Source organism: Tribolium castaneum, chromosome 1 (assembly GCF_031307605.1).
Source record: "Tribolium castaneum strain GA2 chromosome 1, icTriCast1.1, whole genome shotgun sequence".
Lineage (NCBI taxonomy): Eukaryota > Metazoa > Arthropoda > Insecta > Coleoptera > Tenebrionidae > Tribolium > Tribolium castaneum.
Window position 1 is genome coordinate 34,887,843 of NC_087394.1, and position 21,570 is coordinate 34,909,412.

The following is a 21,570-nucleotide window of genomic DNA, read 5'->3' on the forward strand; positions in this document are numbered from 1 at the left end:
AATACTCTTGCGTGCCATATTTACCAAATAAAGGATCTAGCGTTATGGTTGTTTTTATTTGTGAACCAGTTTCGATTTTAGCTGTGAATTTTGTGTTTACATTTTATTAATAAATTTTCTTTTAGGGTATTATGCGCAAAGAAGACCTAAAGGTCTTGGCCAGTTTCGATGCCGGTGTGGGCGAACGTACTACGAAAAGAAAAATTTACTTAGACATTATAGATACAAATGTGCACGAAGTATTTTATATAGTGACAAAAATACATAGTTATTTACTAATTTTCGCTTATTAATTACGATTTTTTCTGTATTTAAACTCACAAGGTAAGTTGTTGAAAATGCCAAGTTGTATTTTTACGTTTTCAAATATTGTATTTATTGTTTTAAGTTCTTCTTTGAATAAATCATGCGTTTGATTTGTTTGTTTATTTTGCTAAAATTTGTGTTACTTTCCGCTAACAAAGGAACATTGTTCCAGGTAAGCCGCTGCACCGTAAAATTGCATCACTCCTGAAGGAAGTTTCCATAATTCCGGAAATTAAGAAGAAGTCGATCCTGAAAGGTTTGGATCTGAACCAGGAAGAGAAATTTGCGTGTCCACAGTGTGGTCGCTACTACAAACTTCGCAGCTCTTTGCGAAACCACCAGAAGTGGGAATGTGGAAAGGATCCACAGTTTGAGTGTCCTCATTGTCCGTACAAGGCCAAGCAAAAGATGCACGTGAGGAGACACATCGAAAGAATGCACAAAATCATTGATTACGATGATGTCAAGCTACACGTCATTGCTCAACTTGATGAGAATGTTGATTAATTTAAGTGCCTTCCTAGAGCTAGTTCCTACTGCATGATCTACTTACTAAGTTTGAAACTATTTTGTATTTTTTATATATTTTTACAATATACGGTCCTGAGAAAATTTTTGTTTTATTTCCTTACGTTTTGTTTTTTTTTTTAATTTTGTAACACTCCTTTTTATTTCAGACACCCATTACGTGTGTGAAAACTGCAATAATTATTTTGAGAGCAGAATAGCGTTCGATGAACACTGTAACCAAGGGCAGTGCAACCACTTTGAAGACGGAGAGTCTCTGTTGCGCCAGTTACTTACCAACCGCTTGTCTTATAAACCCAATAATTAGCTTTAGTCAATAAATTTTTGTACTCAGCGTAAATTGTTTCCTTCTCTCTATTACAATTTGAAGAGATTGTAAGTAAAATGTGACTAGAAAGTCACTTTTTTCAAAGTGGCCTAATTGTTCACTTTTGTAGGTTTGAGACACATCTGCCACACCTGCCACCGGTCCTACAAGAACAAAACCACTCTCTGCCGTCACATTCGGCTCGAATGCGTCAACGTCACCCCAAAGTTTCAGTGTGAACAATGTTTGCGCTTCTTTAGACATAGGCATTCCTTACAACGGCACAAATTTTGTCACTTAAAGTAAAATAAAGATTTCAAACCTTGTTGTTTTGTTACCCTTGTTCCAAAAATGTAGTGATTGTGATTAAATCACTGAACCGCTTTTTCTCTTCCAGATTTCCCCAAAGTAGAGTGTTCAAAGTGTGGCAAATGGTTCAAGAACCACAACAGTTGGCGCGTCCATTACTACTTGGACTGCTCCAAAAGTGTAACATTTTCGTGCACGTTGTGCGAGAACGTGGTCTTTAAAAGGAAATACACGCTTAAAAAACACTACATTGCCAAACACCACTTGATGGAAAACAAAGTCAAAGCTCTCTTAGACACTTGTAGTTCGTAAACGTTTGAATAAAACTTGCATTTCGAAAAGTCGTTTCATTTCTTATTGTTTTTTTGGGCCGAGACTTATTTAGCCATTTTCAGATGCCATCATAAGAGTCAAGTGCCTCAACTGTGGTCGAGCCTTTAAGAACCCGAACACTTTAAGAGCCCACACGTCTTTAGATTGTGGCAAGAACACGATTTTCAGGTGTCGCATTTGTAGTTTCGCATCTAAGAGAAAGTACAATTTGAGAACGCATTACACGTCCAAACATAAAATTGTAGTCAGTGATGTTACGTAGTTTTTGCAAATATATTTTCACACATTTTAAGTTTTTTTGTTTTGTTGCGTATTATTAGTTGAGTTTGTTATAGCTGAAGCGTTTTTCTTGCAGAACAAGTGCGTTGTCGAGTGTGCAAAAAACTGTACAAGAACCACAATAGCTGGCGAGTGCATTATTACAATAAATGCGGAAATGGGGATCAGCGGTGCGCTTGCTCACTGTGTGGTATGGACTTCGAAAGGAAAGGCAACCTGAAAAGGCACTTGATGCGGATACATAGCTACACGAAATTGCAGGCAGATGCGCTTTTAAACACTGAACACAAATAAAACCGGTATTTTTGTTGTTATGAAACCACAAGTAAAAAATAAAAAACGTTGCGAAAACTGTTTTGAATTTGCTGACCACAATCACATCAGCTCTTGCCATTTCTTTAGTGCAAAAAATTGCACACATTGTTTTTTTGAAGAAGTTTAGTTTTTGTTGTGCAGCTGATCATATTCGAAAGTGCCTTTTTTCAGGGTTTAAAAAAACTGTTCTCGAGTACTTGGCTCACCATTCCCTGATTCTGAACGAACTGTTGCGAACTAGTCGTCGAGTGCACCAGGACGTCCTAGTTGCGCCCGAGGACGTCCCCAAATTCCCGATTCAGACGTTGGAAGAATTTCAACATTTCAATAATCGACTGGAGCTAAATCCAGTCTTGAATGACTACATGGTAAAAATCTGGAGTTTGTGATTTAAGTCAAGCCTTCAGGCAAAATGTTCTAGATCTCGCGGTTGGCGGCTGTTGGAGGCTCAGGCGTGGAGTCCTTAACTCGCAGGATAATGAAATTTTTGCTTAGTAACGAAGTTGCCACTTTGTACAATTGGAAAGGACGGGACAAATTGTCTTTTGAGCAAACACCAGTGATGAGTGTCATCTATGGTAATGCGGAAGCTTCAAACCTACACTTTTTGACTGTGTGGTTGCAGAGGCAGCAAAAGTCAATTTCCCAAGGGGCGAGAAAAACGACTTGGTTGTCGCCAATTCGGTTAAGCTTTGGCTGAAATTTGCCAAGACCCGAATTACGAATTCGCACAAAAAACTTATCAAAATGGTCTCCACTTGAATCTTCCTTGTTTATGTTTTTTACATAATTTTGTGGTTTCTGACGAAGCAAATAAATCGTTGTGACTAACAATTTTCTACAATTATTGCCGTTTTGTACTACAACTAAAAATTACTCATTGCTTGTTATTTCTAGATTTGGTGAAAAGGTTTACGTGCGACGTCTGTTTTCGGTCGTACAAACATTTATCGTCTCTGTGTAATCACAAAAGAAATGAATGCGAAAAGAAGCCGAAGTTTCGTTGCCAACACCCAGGCTGTTTCTTTATTACTAAAGTCAAGGGAAATTTAACTGTGCATCTTAAACGTCATGAAGTAAAAAAAATACAGAAATAAAGTGTGCGGTTAAAACGTGTTTTTTTATTTTCTACCTGCTGTGTTTGCATCACGTTTCAGATGTAACACTGTCTATACTTTTTACGAAATGTATTTTTTGGTTTTTGAATAAGCAAGTAAATTGTTGTGTCTACAGTTTTCTATAGAATTTCGATTAGAAGGCTTAGTCTACTGCAATTTTTGTCAGTACGAAGCTAAGCTAATTGATTTAGATAGTGATGCTCGTACAATTAATTATTAAAAAGGAACACTTTAAATAATTTTTCGTTGATAACATTTTTTTAATATCTGAATCTTAGTACTATAAACACTATTTTAAAACATTTCCGATAGCAACGTGGTTTCACAATTTTAAAACACGTGTTTTAAATTAATATTTTCACTATTTTAAAACACATTCCCATAGCAATTTTCCAACAAAAAAATTGAATTACACTTATGCGAAAACACAAAGTTCTCGGGTGTCTAGGTATGCAACGAGCGTATGCTTTTGTTTTCGCACTCGTATTAATAATAACTGTTGAACAATATGTGAAAAAAAATTATTTCAATGTTTTGTGCGCCACTTTTTAATTTTTTTTATATTTTAGGAGGAAAAAGATCATTGTATATTTGCCGTTTCTGTTTGAGGACGTACAAGCACTATGCCAGTTTATGGCGCCACATAAAGCATGAATGCGGCAAAGATCCCCAGTTTTTGTGCAAACTGTGCGGAAAAAGATTCACACAGAAATCATCGCTTAGGTCACATATTGGAGTCAAACATAGTTTTCCTTGATATTATTTTGTCTTAACCTGGATAACAATAAAGTGTTAATCAAAATCTGACGTCTTTAAATTAGCTAGGACCTTTGTCAAACTTAGTTTTCAATTTTTTCTAAACCGTGTAAGTTATTACAAAATTGAATGCTCCTTACGATAAACTTACAGCATTTCTTTCAGAATTTCAATGCATGGAGTGTGGTCGAAGTTATAAAAAGAAGGGCACTCTAATGCGCCACATTAGGTACGAATGTGGTCCCGAGCAGAAGTTTAAGTGCATTTATTGCTTCAAGGGTACGAAGCAAAAGTATGATTTAAAAAAGCACGTTCGAAGGTGTCACCCAGAGCGGCTGTTTGAGTTCGACTCAATCTATAAAGATCTCTACAAAAACTAGTTTTACAATGTGTATTTGCTACTTAATTCGTCCAATAAAAGTAGTGATTTCTGAATGATGTTGTCTTTGCACGCACTCTTGAATTTGGACACGAACGGTGGTATTAAAGGTTGAGGTGTTTTCAGAAATGGAACGAATGTTTCGGTGTAGTCGCTGTCCGAAGAGCTACAAGAACCCGGAGACTCTTCGACGGCACTTGAATTACGAATGTGGGATTGAGCCGCAGTTTGAATGCACTTTGTGTTGTAGGAAGTTTAAGAGGAAATTCCACCTTAGTAGACATATTATAAGTAGACATCCAGACCTAGCAGTGCTGTAATACACTAGTAAATAAAGAACCAAAGATCATTACATGTTGTGTTTTTGTTTTCTTGTCCTTACAAAGTGGATTGTCTTCAATCAGTACCTTTTTAGGCGAGGAAGAACGGCATTTCTGTCAAGTATGCGGGAAATCCTACAGACATTACCCGAGTTTGTGGCGGCATTTGAAGAAAGAATGTGGAAAGAATTTCAGGTTTTCGTGTAATTTTTGCGGGATGAAGTTTATGCAAGAGAAAGCGTTGCTCAAACATGTTGAAAATAAGCACCCGACTTAGTGTAGTTGTTTGTTGTAGTTGTTGACGATTGTACTTACTGTTTTCAGATTAAAGACACATTTTTTGAGGGAATTGTAGCGTGTTTTTAGAAGTTTTTCGGACCGAGGTCTGATCGCGTCTATAGTGCCTTTTTCTTTTTCAGACTCTCCCGCGAGATACCCTTGCCCCAAATGTCATAGAACCTACAAACATAAAACGCATTTGAAGCGTCACCTCGACTTCATCTGCCACAAGAAACCGACTTTTACTTGCCTTCCTTGCAATTTCAAAACCCACCGTAAAGACTCGCTAAAGGAACACATGTCGTCTTTTAAACATTTGAACAACATTTCCGAAAAACCAGTTCTAACCAAACATGTAAAATATAAGAATAAATCGTTTTCTTAAGATAGTGTACCATTGTAGCTTTTAACACAGGGTGAAGGCGTTACCATGCACTTAACACGTTGGTTTTCTCTATTAATGCTTTTATAAAACGACCGTTGTTTTAGGTTTTTTCATATTCGACAATAAAGAGTACGCTTGTCGGAACTGTTGGAAGACTTATGCGAAAAAATCGACCATGGCGAGACACATGAAGTACGAATGTGGCAAATTGCCGATGTTTGGATGCTCGATTTGTCCGTACAGGGGGTACCAGAAGACACACGTGGAGCGACATCTCTCGCGAAAGCACAATGTTTTGCTAAAATCGGATATCATTAGAGCTATCACGTTCTTCGGGAAAAAGGAAGACCTGACCAGGGGCCTTAAATCAGATGTTAAATTTGTATAACTTGTATATTTTTATAGGCGATTTTATACACACAGAGAGTGTTCCATTATGTTAGTATTGTATAGTTTATTCTAATATTTAAAACAAATTGTTAGACTAAGATCGAGTTAAGAGCAATAATTTATTTAGGGAATGGCAATGTTAAATCATATCTTGTTAAATGTTTCGTAACATTATCTTTCAATATAAGATTTTTTTCTATAGCAGTCGTTAAAGTGTGCTTTCTCCTACTCAAAATGATAAATCCAGTAAGTACCGTTTAAGTAACAAGTATTTCCTGCACCACAACTTCAAGCAAATAATGTCGCAATTTTTTTCCTATTTCATAGTTTTTTGGTTAATCCTGCTATAGAAAAAAATAGAACTTTAAATCATCGTCTTGTTCTACAGGCTGTTCCGTCTAAACCCTGCATTAGAACAACTAAAAGTTCTAATAAAGATATTCCTCTGAAAGTTCTGCTCAATGAAAATATTTTTAACATGGCGGCAATTCGCTATCAACTTTCTTATATTAAATGGAAAGCAATGTTTTTCATTGCGGTTTTGGATTGGTTGGGTTATTTTAAGGCCGTTTTAATCAGCTTTCCCTATACGTAACTTTAACCGTTTTTGAGATATTTAGGATTTTTTGAAAATTTTTGGATTTGCACCTGTCACTTAAAAAATCGGTAACTCACTTAATTTTAAAGATTTCAAAATCATATTTGGAGGATCAAAAGAAAAGGCCTATATCTGTTCTTTAGTGTGTTTAAAAATGGAAAATAAGCTAATAAATCCAAAAATTTTAATGTTAAATTTGGACAACTTCAAGTACCCATAACTTAATTTTTTCAAATGGGATGTTTTATTTTTATTTAACTAGATGGAGGAGAATTTTTTTCTAGATCGATGTGTATTATTAGCATTCCCTATACCTATCTGTGATAATTTTCAAGTTATGTTGTTTTTTTTGACATTATAGAAAATATCTAACTAGCCACAGCTATTTTCTATTCTATTCCATTTCTATTAACAAACGACAAACTCGGTTCAAAATTGTGTTGTCCGTCCTGTGAAAACAAAATAAATTCATTGAATGTTGGTAAAAACCTTTAATTTTTCACTTTTTTTTTTTCGTTTTTATGGCAACTAATGAGAAAATGCTATGAATGGCTAATGAATTGCTCAATCCCAACAAAAAGTTATTGTAACATGAAATGAAATGAAATGAAATTCTTTACAATTTAATGAAATAAAACTTGTGGCATTTCATTTGAAAAAATTGAGTTATGGGTGCTTAAAGTTCTGAAAACTTAACTTAAACATTTAGGCTTTGTTTTTTTCAGCAACTTAATAACACCAAAGGAAAGATCTAGGTTTTCTCTTTCAAATAAACTAAAAATAAAAAAAAATCTGAAATTTTAAAAAATGGCAAAGTTATCTATTTTTAAACCAATACTTTTAGTATGGGGTTTAGACGGAACACTCTATCTAATTTAAATTTACCCACTGGTCATTATTTCTAGATGTGAAATTATTTCGATCGTACAAACATCGCTCGTCTCTGCATAATCACAAGAAAAACCAGTGCCAGAAGAAGCCGAAATTTGGTTACGAATACCCTGGCTGTTTATTTATCACTAAAGTCAAGAGAAATTTAACCGTGCATCTTAAACGTCATGAATGTAAAAATTTCGCAAAATAAAGCATTGCAGTTTTAACATCTTTCATTATTTTTTATTTTTTTTACTTGTGTTGTTTTCTGATAATTTTCTTTTTTAGGGTCCCGTTTCAGATGTAACAGGTGTTGTCGTTCGTACAGGCATTCCCAGTCTTTAAGTAGACACAAAAAGTTTGAGTGTGGAAAAGAGCCCCTGTTCAGATGTAGTGTTCCAAACTGCAAGTTTGTGTCCAAAGTCAAGTGTAATTTGAAGCAGCACATGTGTAGACATTTAAGAAAGGAATCGTGTTATAAATGATTTAATAAAATTTGACTTTTTTTTTCAAAAAATAACATTGTTTGGTTGTGGGCATTTTCTACAGAGGGTCTTATTTTAGGCGGAAGATTTAAGTGCAAGAATTGCAAGAGGTCGTACAAAAACGGCTGTAGCTTAAGACGCCACATGAAGCACGAATGTCAGAAGGAGCCAAAGTACAAGTGTGACGAATGTGGCCATCGAACTAAATACAGATCGAGTCTTTTGTCCCATATTGCCAACAGACACAAATTCCCTGAGAGCCTCTAACGCCTGCCATTTTCAGGATCCTACCAGTGCCCCACTTGCGGAAGAAGATACAAAGTGGCGAGGTCTTTGTGGCGCCACCAAAAGTACGAGTGCCAAAAAGAACCGAAATTTAAGTGTTTTCATTGCACTTACAGGGCGAAGCACAAAGCCAGTGTCTTTAAACATATGCTCTGTGTACATCCTAACATTAACATGTAAAGCTATAAACGAGTTAAAATCACAACTGACTGTTTTTATTCCTTTTTACGAACTGACTTTAATTTGGAACTATTTCAGACCGCTACTCGTGTGAAAAGTGTCTCAAATCTTACACTTTAAAGCGGAATCTGAGACGGCACATGAATGTCGAGTGCGGCAAAGAGAGACACCTCAAATGTAACCGGTGTAACGCCAGTTTTTATTACAAACAGGACCTGCGGAAACACTTGGCGCGAATGCACGGACGCTTAATGTAGCTTGTTTGCCTAATAAATTTTTACAAAAAAAAACATACTTTTTGATGCGCCCGTCCTATCGATCCTATTAATCCATAGAAAAAGCTAGGCGTGACCCAGTTTTACAAATTCGATCGCCCACCCAGCAAACGTTAAGCTTTGTCCTTTCAAGGATCAGTCAGTCAGTAACATTCAAGCTTTCGTCGAATCGAAGTGAAAAAATGGCACCAAAGCTCTACATCATGCAGCTGAGTCCTCCCTGCAGGGCTGTGCTGATGGTGGCCAAGGCCATCGGTCTTGAACTTGACATCGAGGAGGTCGAGCGCGAGGCCCTAAAGACGCCCGAGATGCTGGAGGTAATTTCCGCCAGTTGCGATTTCCGGGACAATGTTTTCTTGCAGCTCAACCCCCAGCACACCGTGCCTATTCTCGTGGACGGCGATTTCGTCGTCTGGGACAGTCATGCGATCGCTGGGTATCTGGTAGGTCAGTACGCCGAGGACGACACCCTTTATCCCAAGGACGATATCCGCAAACGGGCGATTATTGATCAGAGGCTGCACTTCGAAAACGGGGTGCTCTACGAGAGATGTCGCGCAGTTGCCGTAAGTTACCATAAATTTGGTGGCTCAAAGTGATTAAAAATGGTCTCTGGAGAATTAATTTTGTACGTGTGTGGCCAAAGTTTGTTTGTATTTAGCCTAATTACAAAATCAATAGTTTTGGGTTAGGCAATTTCCTTGTTCAATACTGCTCATTATTTTTTATGTTAGGTAGGTCCGTAAATTTGTCTACGCATGATTTAGCGTTTCTACGCCATTGCTCTTTAAATATAATGACTGTGAATCATTTGGGCGGAATTTAATGTAAATAACTACTCCAAGGACTTGCGTCAAAATTGTCACAGCTGATGAGTCCTAGAAAACATGTTAATGCCAATGAAAATTAATGGTCTTGCTGATAACTGTGTCACTTTTTGCGACTCTAACGCAGATTAGAGTTAATATAACTATTACTTTTATACCTAGGGTGAATCAGTGTTTTTCCACACTTGTGCTATAAACGTGATTTAAAAATTAATTCAAAAGCAAAATTTTATTTTAGCTTTTCAACGCACTTAGTTCAGCGAATTACAAATACAAAAGTTGAGAAAATAAATTTTTTAGTGCTTTTCGGATTTATTGGCTTTAAACAAGGTCTACTAAAAGTATACTCTGTATCTCAAAAATTAATCACAGTGAAAACTGCGATTACTATTAAATACTATTTTTTTTCAATGCCTGTAATTTTTTTCAGAATTCTTCGACAGCTCCTTATAATAATATTCATCAATTGAAATCTTTTATATTAATAAAATATTAAAGTATTTACCTTCAGAAATTTTATTAGTATTTCTATATAAATTTTTGTTTAATTATTTCTTGGAACATTGTTTTACATATTTTTTACAGGGAACAATATTTAAGCATAATTTCTTTTATTACATTGACAAGAAATCAGATTTTTTGAAGGACGTAATATTAATTATAGTCAATCAACAATTACTATTCTAGGTAAGAAAAATTACATGCAAAGAAAAAATAATTAAGTACTTATTTATTTAATGGCATTCTTTGTATTTACTGATTTTTGAGTAAAAATGTACTTTTAATAGACTCACCATGTCTATGTAATCTAAAGAAGTTAAAATCAGGAAATGTCACATTTGCACTATACTGTAGAATCATTTTTTTATTTTTTTTAAACTGCATTATAGCAAGAAAACGGCTTTCGGTAACAAATTCTTTTTTTCTTAATATTTTCGTTATAAAAAAACAATGTTTATTGCTGTTTTTTGTGGAACTGTTCCAAAATGCAGTAAAAATTAGTATTTCGGTGAATGGCTCGTTGGAATGTTTGATGTTTGTCCAGATTGGGACTAAACAAATTCAGTCATATTTTTTCTAAGTAGTTAATTTTCTCCATATGGTTTTGGTATCATTTTGTAAATCAACACTCATTGAATTTGTTAAAATTGCATTAAACATTTTGTGTTTTTTTTTGCTGGTACAAGTGGTTAGTGGAAAGTGAAAAATTGAAAAAATGTTTTGTTTTTCCAAAAATACTCGAACAGTTAAATTTTTTTATGCACACTTCTCAAACCGATTTAATTATCGAATTGGCAATACCCAAATATTAAGTGTTAACGGAAAAATGTTTTTGAAAAAAATATTTACCATATGAAAAACTTAATTTTAAAATTAAAAAAATAAGATTTAACAAAAAAGAAGTTAATTTTTTATTTAAATGAAGAGCTATCCACCAGCCTCCTGACAATAAATATTTCTTTTTAAATCTCAATTTAAGGTCTGTTACGTATTACTGTTTTTTCTTTTGATAAACTGAGCAATTATTCAATTGTTTTACCACAAAAAATACTTTTAACAAAAATTAATAAGATTTTGTTATTTGAAACTTACTTCTATTATTTTTTTAGCGAAATAACAAAATTGTAAGTAATTGTTTTTTGTAAGTAAGTATTAAAATTTTCATTTGTTACGTAACATTTCAACATTTAATTTTTTGTTATTGCTCCATGGACATTACGAGATCTGTTGAAGTGGCTAAAAAGATTAGGGGTTTCTGTTAAAAAAAATGGACGATTTTTCATTTACAAAAAACTAAATTGTGAAAAATTTAAATTTCTTTCGGAATTCTGTATTTTTTAAAAAGAAAAACCATAAAATTTGACATTAAATATTTGTAGTTTTAATAAGATTATTACATAATTTTGCCGCTTATTGTATTTCGAAATAACATAATTCTGGCCCAAGTCTTCAAGATTTTCACAAAATTGTAATTAATTTTTCAATTTTAAAACTACATTTAAGCACATTTGGAAGTTAGTTGAGCATTTAAGTTTTGTTTTATTTCAGCAAATTCTTTTTTCTGGTATTGGCGACATCTCGGAAGACGACCGCGACAAACTGCTTGAAGCTTACGGCTTCCTGGAGGAGTTCCTCAACGGCCACCCTTGGCTCGCTGGCGACGAAATGACAGTGGCTGACCTCAGCGTCCTTGCGACTTTAGCCTCAGCCGACCTCTTTATCCCTGTGGATTCAGATCGCTTTCCCCAACTCTCCGACTGGTTAAAAACCGGAAAAGAGCTGCCTTACTTCGACGAATGCAATGCCGAAGGCTTGGCAAAGTTCAAGGAGATGCTCCCAACTCCCGAATCGTAATTCTGTCACGATGGTTAGTCACAATAAACCGATATTTCAATAATCAACAGCACACTCTCGAGAATGTTTATTTTTTAAAGTCTACATAAAAACAAGCGATAACATTCAAAAAGGTAGGTATTGGTACAGGGTTGGTCCAGGCTAGCCCTCCAAAGCCGCCGCGATCTGGTTTCGGATTTTGTCGAGACCGTTCTTGTTGGCGGCGTAATAGGGGAGGGCTTGCATCTTCTTCATCCAGGCGGCGATTTTTGGGTACTTTTTCGCGTCAAGCGGCACGAAAATGTCGATGGTCGACACTGTGGCGATTAGGCTGAAGTCAGCGATGGTCATGTGTCCCAGCGCTACGAAGGTGTTCATTGCCAGGAACTTCTCCAAAAAGTCATAACGTTCCAGGATTTCGTCCACTTGCTCCTGGGGGGCGCTCTTCTTACCCCCATGGAGGATCCCTTTCTGCAAAAAAAACAACAATCTTTAATTTTGTCGTTTTTCTCCCCAAATAATTATTTACCATGATTCTGGAGGCGAGCAATGACAATTCAGTATCAAAGTGCAATTTTTGGTTGACTTTGGCTCTTTCCTGCATGTCGGTGGGGTAAAGAGAATCGTCGATTCCTCCGTATTTGTCCACCAAGTACCCATTGATCACGTGGCTGTCCCAGACGACGAAATCATCATCGTCTTGCAAAGTAGGTACGGTATGTTGCGGATTGAGCTGAAAACACGCTAGCGTGAGACTAATTGAAATTTGTCTCCATAATTTGCTTTGACACGGTGCCAAGTCAGTGTTCGACGCACGCTGGTACTTAATGAATGACATTTCTTTATAAATAACACGCTGAAATTTAATTCTTAAGCACTCAATGTTTTATTTGGCGTTCTGGCATATTAACAACAACAACAATCAAATGCGGTTTAACTGTTAGTTGTTGTAGTGTTTACAATAACTGAAATTCAAACCGTAAACAACCCAACTATTTTTACGTTTCCCGAATCAAAAAATTTGGGGATTAATTATGTCAGTTTGCGTAGTTCTTTCGCATTTTTTCGCCTAAAAATAGATGGGATTTCGTCGACTCAAATTTTTAACATTGCTGCATTTTTAAATGCAGCTCGAAAAACACCTCGTAAATCATCCAGGATAAACGGAGGGTTTATTTCGGTAGTAGCGCTAAACCTGTAAATTAAATCAGATGGTGAGTTACAGCTGTGTTATCAAAAGTGAAGAGCAGATGTCGATTTTTAAAGAGGTGCAAACAAGTTGTTAAGGTATTGCGTAAATGCAAAACGATTTATGTGAGTTTTTGCTAGAAGAGCGCCAAACTATCAAAAATAACATATATGTGGACGTCTCTATTCACATAAACATGAACAGGTGAAAATACTGCTCTAACAAGAAGCGACAGAATTAAATGTGAACACGAAAACAACGATAGAATAAAAAATAGCAAGAATTAAAATTTAATCCTAATTTTAGATGGACGGGGAATTAACATCTTTGAACGTTTTTAGGAAACATTTCTCATGTAGTGATTTACTGTAATTGTTCGAACTTTTTTCGAACCCTAAATTTTGCACACCAGATTTTCTCCAATTTATACTTTTGATTTCCTCAAACCTTTAATTTCTTAGGATTTTCCCATGATTTCCCTTATTTTTTAATGATAATGTGTTTCCCTCATGATTTTCTCCCGATTTTTTCATTTTATTTTATCCTTAAATAAATAATACCCTAATTTATTTAGCAGTTTTTAGTTCACCTTCCCGTATAAAGTACAAAAGAAAATATTATTGCAATTCTTTAGTTGTTTAACATGGTATCTTTTCTATACTATTTTTTTTTTGCAATACCTCTCAATATTTTAAAGCATGTATTTACAATAGCGAGTGACTGTGGCATTTGACTGTAACTTATAGGTTTGCAAAAACATTACTCAATCATTGACATTATGTTTTTGAAAAAAATTGGGGCAAAAAGACTAGGTCTTTTATCGCAAAAATTTTTTCGCTTAAATTTATTTTTGTTTCGAATTATGCGGTGTTCCGGAATCGAGTTTGTACAATTACAATCAAAAAGAATGACACTCCTATCAACCGTATTGTAGCGAAAAGATTTGTGGCTGCGGTTTCTGGGTGTCATTGTTTTTGATCGTGACTGTACTGTAAATTTATTGCGGAAATTTCAGAAAACAGTTTTTCTTTATGTTGTGTAATGTGTACGATTTTTTTTAGGAAGGATCCTGTTTTTTTTATTCCCGTGTAATAACAATTACAAAATAGAAAACCGTGTCTAAATTATGAACCCTTAATATTATTAGAACGAAACGAGAGAGTTACACATTTGCGTTAATTTTTGTTTCAATTTTATTATTCTTTCCAAAAAATTGAATAGTTGGAACGTGACGATGTAATAATTTTTAGAACATGTTTTGTTCCTGTTTGCTGAACAATGCATTTGCAGGCCATGTATTTTTAGCAAAACATTGTTTCAAATTTTAGTAATAAGGTCGCGATCGGCGAATTATCCGTTGGATCAACAAGTAGGGTAGCACCTGAAAAAATACACCGCTGAAAAGCGTAAACACTCTGTATTGTTTACGAGATTCTGGTGCAAAACACGAAATGCAAATGCGGCGCATTTTCGTGAAAAATAAACACCTTCGCCGTCATAATCGCATTTTCAGCGCTGAAGCCGTCATGTTTATTTACACAGACACCCATCATTTCGGTGGGTAATTGGGTCACTCTCCTCACTCAAACTTAACAAATATTCCCATTCCTTCCGGTCATTTAATCCACTCCGCGTCAACAGTCCCGAAAAAATCGCCGCTGATTGACGGCTGTCGCCGCGATGGAAATATCGGCTAGATATTTAAAATCTACCTTGATGAAGCTGGGCTTGAACTGTTCCTTGTTGTTCAAATCGATCTCTTCCAGTTCGATGTTAATTCCTAGGGCGTGTGTGGTCAGGAGGGTGGATCGGACGTTCGGACTCACGATGGTCACGAATACTCTGGGGGCCATGGCTTAAGTCACTACTGGTTCACGCGGAGCGATAGACTAACTGGATACTCCAGAGGAGAGCTTACATATCTCCTACTAGAGGGAAATATTTAATTTTAACTTGCTTGGCACCGGTTTGTTTATAATATTGCAATCATGTCCGAGCAAAATCTTCGATATAGGCGTGTACGTGCTCTATTTTTACGTTTCGATGGGTTCATGGCGCCGAGGACCGCATTTTTCAGGCGGTGGACACTTTTTCAGACAGGACTCGCGTTTTCAATGTAGCAAAAAGATATAAAAGAGCAATTTTTTTCAATGGCTTCAATCGAAATACAAAATTTTTAGACGAACATATCGATTTAAAATTTATATATAATTTATATAATTTAAAATTTTCTAGTGAGTCAGGTAGAGTTTCAATCTAAAATTCTCGAATTGATTTCAGATTTTCTCATCACATCACATTTTTTTACAATATAATTTATTGAATTAATTTTATTATTTTAAGCGTGTAGTTAACCGCAACCTAAAGTTTGTACAACAAAATATACTTTTTTGCTTTGATTTCCTCTGATAAAAGTCAAGATCTTCACTGATTTCCTCCAGATTTCCCCTAATTTTGTGAATTATTTTCTGTGATCTAAATATTTACTGCTGATTTCTCTTGATTCTTTAACGATTTAAGAATGTAGTTATTGTAATAATATGCAGCTGACTGAGGATAAAACTTTACGAACTTGATACAGAAATTTTAATATCAATCGATAGCTTTCGAAGCAGGGAGAATTCACATCACTGCTATCTTCATAAATAAAATCAGAATTAATTATTGGAAAATAATTATCGTTTACTGTTTTTACCTACCAACCTGCTAAAAGTATATCTTCACAGTATCTCAAAGATTTATAGTAATCATAATATAGAAATAGGTTGCTATTAATTTTTTTCTATACTTATGCATAGAACTTATTCAGAATTCCTTATAAATCAAAATTAATTATGTAATTATGTAATTAATATCAAGTAAAAATATACTTTTAGCAGACTCATCTTGTACTTTATTTACCTTACCTTACCTTATTTTCATCTAAAATTTATTGGTATCGTTAGCAGTTTTAGTATTAGTATTTAACGTTGAATTTGTTTCCATCGTTTTCAAAATTTTACTCATGAACATTTTTCTCTCTAAAACTGAGGCGAGACATCAAAGAAAAAAAAATGTAGATTAGAAATTTTAGATGTTTAAAATAACGAGTTTTAGGTTAAACACCTTTTTTCAAAATACTTTCATTAGAGTTAGTTGTTCTGTTATTCCGAGATCGTTAAACAGAAGGTCATAAATTAAATAAAGATGAAACAAATATTTTATTTAATATATACAGTGTAAAAATTTCTATCCCGAACACCCATGTAAATATGATTATCCTTCACTTTAAATGTCTATCGTTTTTAGGGTGATGTGCACTTCAGATATTTTAAAAAATTATTGTAAATTTTAATTGTATAATTTTTTTATATGGAAACGTGCTTTTTTATGTAACCTCAAACAAATTTTCTTTCTTGAAAATCGGGCCTCTATGAACTTTTTTTATAGCACCATTATCTTAATTTATTGGTTATTTAGGGCAGGGAGTAATTAAAATATTTTTCGACGTTTCGATTTTTTATTAAATCTTCATCAGACTGCAATAATTTTTATATCTTGTAATTTTTTAACTTTCCATAATTTTCTTCCTGAATAAGACCAAAGGGAACCAAGGGAAAAGCTGGTCAAAAATAATAAACAACTCATTGGGATCCGCAATCCCAAAATTTTTCCGGATGTGTCGTGTGCAAATTTAACGTTCACCCAACGCAAATTATACATCTCTGCTGTATTAATATAATTCCGATGTAAATTTGATTTACAGCGACCGTGAAACTAAAAATTTGGCCAGTAATAAATGAAAAAAAAACAGGGTTGTTCATTCGCAGCGATATGTTCGAATTCCGTTGGACTATTTATGTTTTGGTCGACTGTGTGCTCCAAATGCTTAAAATATCTGTCATTTTATTCAATAAAAGCACTTTAACACCGGCGTTTATTTGCCGGTGTGATTATAAACACAACCTGAACTGTATTTATAAGTTTACGAGCTTGTAAAATCGCTAGACGAGGATGATCAGTTTATGATTTAAGTGCACACGATTTTCATAAAACTTTTATCGAATGATTGGTAACGTGGAATTATTTTAATAATTATTTAAATTGTGAGCTAACTCACAAGAAACTGGAGAGTGTTTTATTGGTCGTAAAAACAAATTGTATAATATAAAAGTAAAACCATGTAGTATTAATTTTGTCTGATGAGTTCGATCAAGTATCTAATAAAACCACATAATTCACTTTCTGATAAAAGATAAGCCAAAATGAAAAATCCTAAGTGTTTGGGTTCACAAACGAGCTGATAAAATTTAAGTTTAGTTGGGGTCAAACGTGTACTTTCTAGATTAAGTACTTAATAATAGATGACTTAAATAAAACTCTTATCACCCGGATTTCGTTGCACATCTCCACGTGATGTAATTACAAACGATAAACAGATCGCATTAACGCACGCCATATCAGAAACTAATGTTGTGCTACTTGGTCATTGTCCAAACAATGATATAACATATCTCGGACAAAAAAGCGAGCCTGCAAGTTAAATTAACCACGAATTACACCTGGCATCGCACGTCTTTTTATCGCTTCATTTATTAATATTACATCAAATAAAAAATCCATATCTAAAACTAATAGCCTCATATCACAATTAATCACTTAAAGTTACAATAAAAGTTGTATTATTATTAGCGTTAACACCGGTTTAGAATCCTTCGGAGTTTACAGAGCCCGGTCTTATTTGCCTCAAAAAAGGGCATTGTTTCGGCTCTCTTCACCCATCTTGCTAGCTTAGAGAACCGTTTAGGGTCAATGGGGACCACAACATCAAGAGACGTGATCGAAGGGATTAGACTCAAGTCTGCGATGCTTAAAGCATCCCCAGCGATCCATGGGTTGTTACCATCGAAGAATTCCTCAACCAAGGAATAAATTTCATTGACGGCTTTTTCATTATCTTCGTATGGTATCGAGTTCTGGACGGAAAAACTCATAAAACATGAATTATTCCAATGAAAATAATACCAGAATCGTTTTGGTGAAGAAAGACACGACCCCCGAGTCAAACCGCAGTCGTTCGTCTATAATGGCCCTCCTGGGGTTGTCTCTGGGGTACAAGGAGTCGTCTTTGCCGTACTTCCCGACCAGGAAGGCAATAATAGCATGGCTGTCCCAAATCACGTAGCCGCTGTCCTCCAACGTAGGGATGGAGAATTGTTGATTCAACTACAACAAAAATAGCCTCTTTTCTCTATTTATACGCAACAATAGTTTTGGTGGTTATTTAAAGACAATGGCTTCATTCATGGATGCGGAACAACCTGTTGGACCACCGCCACTACTACTGATTTATGCTCGTTACCTTTTTGTCGCAAGAAACCTCCTTCAGCTCGAGGGTGAGTTCGAGGACCTTGGCTGTCAACACGACGGCTCTAGTTGAGGGACATATCTCGCTCATGTACAATTTGGGGCGCATTTTGAACTGGGGATAAACAGAGCAGTTGAATGTTTTTGTTATTGCGAGTGTGGCTGAACTGAGGAGAGGAGCGGTTTTTTGTTATCGCTGTCTGCGACCCATTTAGCGATAGGATTGAGTGATCTGACCTTATCGCAGCATTATGTGGCTTGGAGGAATTTTGAATGTTAGGCGGAAGGCCAATTGTTGCTGTCATAATGCAAAAAATTTGGCAAAGGACAAGACAGTTACTGGGCGAAAAACACAAAGATCTTAATAAATTCAATACAGTGAGGTGATTAACTTGGCAAAAATTTCTGTAATGTCCAGACGGGAAAAGAATCAATTAAAAAAAATGATTAGATATAAATTAAGTAACTTGTTAAAGGTCGTTCCTCATGTGTAACAATTGGGTTGACGATATTTTTATATCGCCTCAATAGAGTTGTGTTCTTAAAAATAGTGTCTAATCACCATGGAAGCATTTTTATCACCACCAATAATGTTAATTCTAAAGGGTGGCCATTCTGTGCTTTATTTTTGAAATGTTTATCCATCGTTTCAGGAATCTGAATAGTAATAAAAACTGTTATTGTTTTTTTTTAATTCCAAATCATCTTATCATCTGTTTGCTTCTTGCTTCTTGATAACACATGATGCAGCAAGAATTGATTCTTGGAAGAACAGCCATCTTCTACGTTTGACCAAAGATTTGTGACAAACGAAAATAGTGTTGAAATATTTAGGTGTTTTTCGAAAAACTTGCTTCACATTGTGATTTTCAAATTTATTGACCACACTGCTGTTGCCCATTCATCATCCAACATTAGCTATTGTTCAGGCGTAATAATAAAAAAAACTTTCACGAAACTTTTGATCTAAAAATACGAAAACCTTCACCTTGTTGTTGTTTGAAAAAATTTGACTGCTTTGTTTTCTTTAAGTCCTGGTAAACGTCAAGTAGTCTATCTGATGGTGTTATTAATATCTGCAAAAGATTGCGATCTGGGTGACTAATTAGCACTTAGCAGCAATTAAACGTTGCTTCATCACGAATAATTTTATATTTATCTGGATGTGTGAAACGCGTTTCTAATGTAATAAATATGACATGGAACCTTATATTTTATTTTTAGTTTTAAGGCGAAATTTTTCGTAATATAAATAGTCGACGAGGAAATCTAGTTTCTAATTAGAACGCAGCTGAATTTCATAATCTGTCAAATGGATCCCAAACGATCATGTAAAAAGTTGTACAAGATTGATTGCTTTAATTTAAATTAATAATTTCGTTGGTCCGTTTTGGAAAATCCTCAAAAATTCATAATTGGACACGTGTATTAAATATCGCGTGAAACGTAAAAAACTCGTGTAAATTGAATTATTTTTATTTAACCGTTGGTTGACAACATTATACGTTTTAATGCCCGTAAATTATAAAAATATCTTTTGTAGAGGTGTTGAAACAATTCAAGCATCCTTTTATTGGTGTGGAGTGTGTTTAATAGGTCCAAAAATATTGTTTCACGAGTTAGGTCAGGTTTCCTTCCAGATCGACCTTCCACTTGATTAGTATCAATCATTTCAAGGACGAACTTCCACATGCTCTTAATTTACGTCAGTGAGCGCTCGGAATCGTAAAAAACCTGGAATTTGTATGAAATAAAATTTATTTCGAGTTTTGGCTCACATCCTTCTGCCGAAACCCCCAACATTTATTTATGATTAATATTAACTATTTTTACAATCTGGGAAAAAAATTAGTAAAGGACACCTGTCGGTGTTATGTAATTCCGACTATTCTATTTATTTCACCTGCGACAGGGAATTTTTCAGTTTTTTCCAAATCCTAGACAGGTGCTTCACGTAAATAGCTTGCTCAATAAAATTTATGACGGACCGGCTTCAGGATTCACATCCTGGACAGCGATTATTTATTTAAAAGATCGTGGTACATTTTTTACATTTGCAAACAACGTTATGACAGCAAGGGTTTCATTGTCGCTTTGAAGTGGTCCAGACCCTCCCGGTTTACGTCATAGTAGGGAAGGGCTTCCGAGTCCTTCAGCCACCTGCTGATGTTCCCATAACGGGACTTGTCCACGGGATATATAATATTAAGGGTAGTAACATTGGCAATCAAGCTGAAGTCTGCTATGGTGACTGCATTACCAGTCACCCATTTGCTGTCCTTCAGGAACGTGTTCAAATGTTCGTACCCGTGTTCTAGTCCTTCGATTTGGTCCTCAGTTAGTGCCTTCCGCCCCTTGTATTTCACCCCTCGCTGTTAAAAATAATTAAATCGCAAAAAAAATTTTTCGTGGTAGGAACTCACAGCAATGTTCCTGAGCCAGCTGAAAATTAGTCCACTGTCAAAGTGCATTCTTTGGTCCACCATGGCTCTCTTGGCCAGGTCCTTAGGGTAGAGGGAGTCATCTTTCCCGTATTTCGCCACTAAATAAGCATTAATGGCATGACTGTCCCAAATAACAACACCATCGTCTTCCAGAGTGGGTATAGTGTGTTGCGGGTTCAGCTAAAATAAACTGGCATTGAGCTGTGACTTGGCAGAAACGGTGAACCCACCTTAAGAAAATTTTCGGTTAGGTGTTCCTGCTTCGACAGATCGACGATCTTGTGCTGCAGTTTCAGTCCTAAAGCAGCGGCCGTCAACAATACTGACCTTACAGGTCCCGAGAAGTGCTGCATGTAGAGAATGGGCGCCATGGCGAAGGAAGAACTGAAGCACCTAATCACGGCCATGACGGAGATAAAAATATTGCTGCGATTACGAAACCGAGATAATTTTGTATTTCGAAAGATTTATTTCGTGCAAATCGAAAAAGCTGGTAATGAACCAATTTCACATAATTTTCGATCAAGTGGAATATAAATAAGTTAATCGCTTCGGAACATCATCTTTGGCGGAAAAGCAACCACATATTAATAAACCCGTACATCTGTTGTTTACTTTTTAACCTGAAATAGATTCGCAAACATAAAAATAATTTGAAGAATTTGCATGTTCGACTGAGTCACGGTGGAGGCGGGCGACGTTTCGACCGTACAAGTGACAACTTCAGGTG

At 35.4% G+C, this 21,570-nt stretch overlaps 6 protein-coding genes across 7 annotated transcripts in view; 4 read left to right on the plus strand and 2 right to left on the minus strand.

Moving 5' to 3' along the window:
• Lola (longitudinals lacking) overlaps window positions 1–1,174 on the plus strand; it is a gene marked incomplete at its 3' end in the record, with an annotated part of 56,018 nt that extends 54,844 nt beyond the window's left edge. Inside the window, exon 5 of one of the 2 annotated variants that reach the window (NM_001163846.1) lies at window positions 984–1,174. In NM_001163846.1, coding sequence (NP_001157318.1) covers window positions 984–1,141 — 158 coding nt within the window. 2 annotated transcript variants of the gene reach the window in all.
• A 1,045-nt stretch (window positions 1,175–2,219) lies between these two features.
• LOC135267914 (uncharacterized) lies at window positions 2,220–4,686 on the plus strand. Its single transcript, XM_064359794.1, has 5 exons — window positions 2,220–2,252; window positions 2,497–2,745; window positions 2,799–2,955; window positions 3,003–4,360; window positions 4,417–4,686. Exons 1-4 carry the CDS (start codon window positions 2,220–2,222, stop codon window positions 3,137–3,139), a joined length of 576 nt encoding a protein of 191 aa, XP_064215864.1. The 3' UTR covers window positions 3,140–4,360; window positions 4,417–4,686.
• Window positions 4,687–5,789: 1,103 nt separating this feature from the next.
• LOC135267915 (zinc finger and BTB domain-containing protein 6-like) lies at window positions 5,790–8,682 on the plus strand. Its single transcript, XM_064359795.1, has 3 exons — window positions 5,790–5,996; window positions 8,244–8,310; window positions 8,504–8,682. Exons 1-3 carry the CDS (start codon window positions 5,790–5,792, stop codon window positions 8,680–8,682), a joined length of 453 nt encoding a protein of 150 aa, XP_064215865.1.
• A 99-nt stretch (window positions 8,683–8,781) lies between these two features.
• On the plus strand, window positions 8,782–11,934 carry LOC660161 (glutathione S-transferase 1). The gene is made up of 3 exons (XM_966416.5): window positions 8,782–9,017; window positions 9,063–9,266; window positions 11,577–11,934. The coding sequence occupies exons 1-3, from the start codon at window positions 8,883–8,885 to the stop codon at window positions 11,880–11,882; spliced, it is 645 nt and encodes a 214-aa protein (XP_971509.1). The 5' UTR covers window positions 8,782–8,882; the 3' UTR covers window positions 11,883–11,934.
• On the minus strand, window positions 11,935–21,420 carry LOC660096 (uncharacterized). Its single transcript, XM_064359796.1, has 6 exons — window positions 21,071–21,420; window positions 20,820–21,020; window positions 20,466–20,768; window positions 14,763–14,906; window positions 12,391–12,594; window positions 11,935–12,332 (listed from the first exon to the last, which is right to left on the minus strand). The coding sequence occupies exons 1-6, from the start codon at window positions 21,245–21,247 to the stop codon at window positions 12,024–12,026; spliced, it is 1,338 nt and encodes a 445-aa protein (XP_064215866.1). The 5' UTR covers window positions 21,248–21,420; the 3' UTR covers window positions 11,935–12,023.
• On the minus strand, window positions 17,605–18,590 carry LOC660032 (glutathione S-transferase 1). Its single transcript, XM_966296.4, has 3 exons — window positions 18,392–18,590; window positions 18,055–18,255; window positions 17,605–18,005 (listed from the first exon to the last, which is right to left on the minus strand). The coding sequence occupies exons 1-3, from the start codon at window positions 18,503–18,505 to the stop codon at window positions 17,724–17,726; spliced, it is 597 nt and encodes a 198-aa protein (XP_971389.2). The 5' UTR covers window positions 18,506–18,590; the 3' UTR covers window positions 17,605–17,723.
• Window positions 21,421–21,570: the final 150 nt, after the last annotated feature.

What these genes read in the sequence shown, in the direction of transcription:
- LOC135267915 (XM_064359795.1), top strand. Translation starts at nt 5,790, where the DNA reads ATGGCGAGACACATGAAGTACGAATGTGGCAAATTGCCGATGTTTGGA. An exon ending in TTAAATCAGATGTTAAATTT is followed by an intron (nt 5,997 to 8,243) that starts GTATAACTTGTA and finishes TGCCATTTTCAG; the next exon opens with GATCCTACCAGTGCCCCACT. An exon ending in TCTTTGTGGCGCCACCAAAA is followed by an intron (nt 8,311 to 8,503) that starts GTACGAGTGCCA and finishes GAACTATTTCAG; the next exon opens with ACCGCTACTCGTGTGAAAAG.
- LOC660096 (XM_064359796.1), bottom strand. Translation starts at nt 21,247, where the DNA reads ATGGCCGTGATTAGGTGCTTCAGTTCTTCCTTCGCCATGGCGCCCATT. An exon ending in TCAAGCCCAGCTTCATCAAG is followed by an intron (nt 12,595 to 14,762) that starts GTAGATTTTAAA and finishes GCGTGTTTTCAG; the next exon opens with CTCAATCCGCAACATACCGT. An exon ending in TGCTCGCCTCCAGAATCATG is followed by an intron (nt 12,333 to 12,390) that starts GTAAATAATTAT and finishes TTTTTTTTGCAG; the next exon opens with AAAGGGATCCTCCATGGGGG.
- LOC660032 (XM_966296.4), bottom strand. Translation starts at nt 18,505, where the DNA reads ATGCGCCCCAAATTGTACATGAGCGAGATATGTCCCTCAACTAGAGCC. An exon ending in AGGTTTCTTGCGACAAAAAG is followed by an intron (nt 18,256 to 18,391) that starts GTAACGAGCATA and finishes TTTTTGTTGTAG; the next exon opens with TTGAATCAACAATTCTCCAT. An exon ending in TCTTCACCAAAACGATTCTG is followed by an intron (nt 18,006 to 18,054) that starts GTATTATTTTCA and finishes TTTTCCGTCCAG; the next exon opens with AACTCGATACCATACGAAGA.
- LOC135267914 (XM_064359794.1), top strand. Translation starts at nt 2,220, where the DNA reads ATGGGGATCAGCGGTGCGCTTGCTCACTGTGTG. An exon ending in GTGCGCTTGCTCACTGTGTG is followed by an intron (nt 2,253 to 2,496) that starts GTATGGACTTCG and finishes GTTTTTTTGAAG; the next exon opens with AAGTTTAGTTTTTGTTGTGC. An exon ending in AGTGATGAGTGTCATCTATG is followed by an intron (nt 2,956 to 3,002) that starts GTAATGCGGAAG and finishes GTGTGGTTGCAG; the next exon opens with AGGCAGCAAAAGTCAATTTC.
- LOC660161 (XM_966416.5), top strand. Translation starts at nt 8,883, where the DNA reads ATGGCACCAAAGCTCTACATCATGCAGCTGAGTCCTCCCTGCAGGGCT. An exon ending in AGACGCCCGAGATGCTGGAG is followed by an intron (nt 9,018 to 9,062) that starts GTAATTTCCGCC and finishes GTTTTCTTGCAG; the next exon opens with CTCAACCCCCAGCACACCGT. An exon ending in AGAGATGTCGCGCAGTTGCC is followed by an intron (nt 9,267 to 11,576) that starts GTAAGTTACCAT and finishes GTTTTATTTCAG; the next exon opens with CAAATTCTTTTTTCTGGTAT.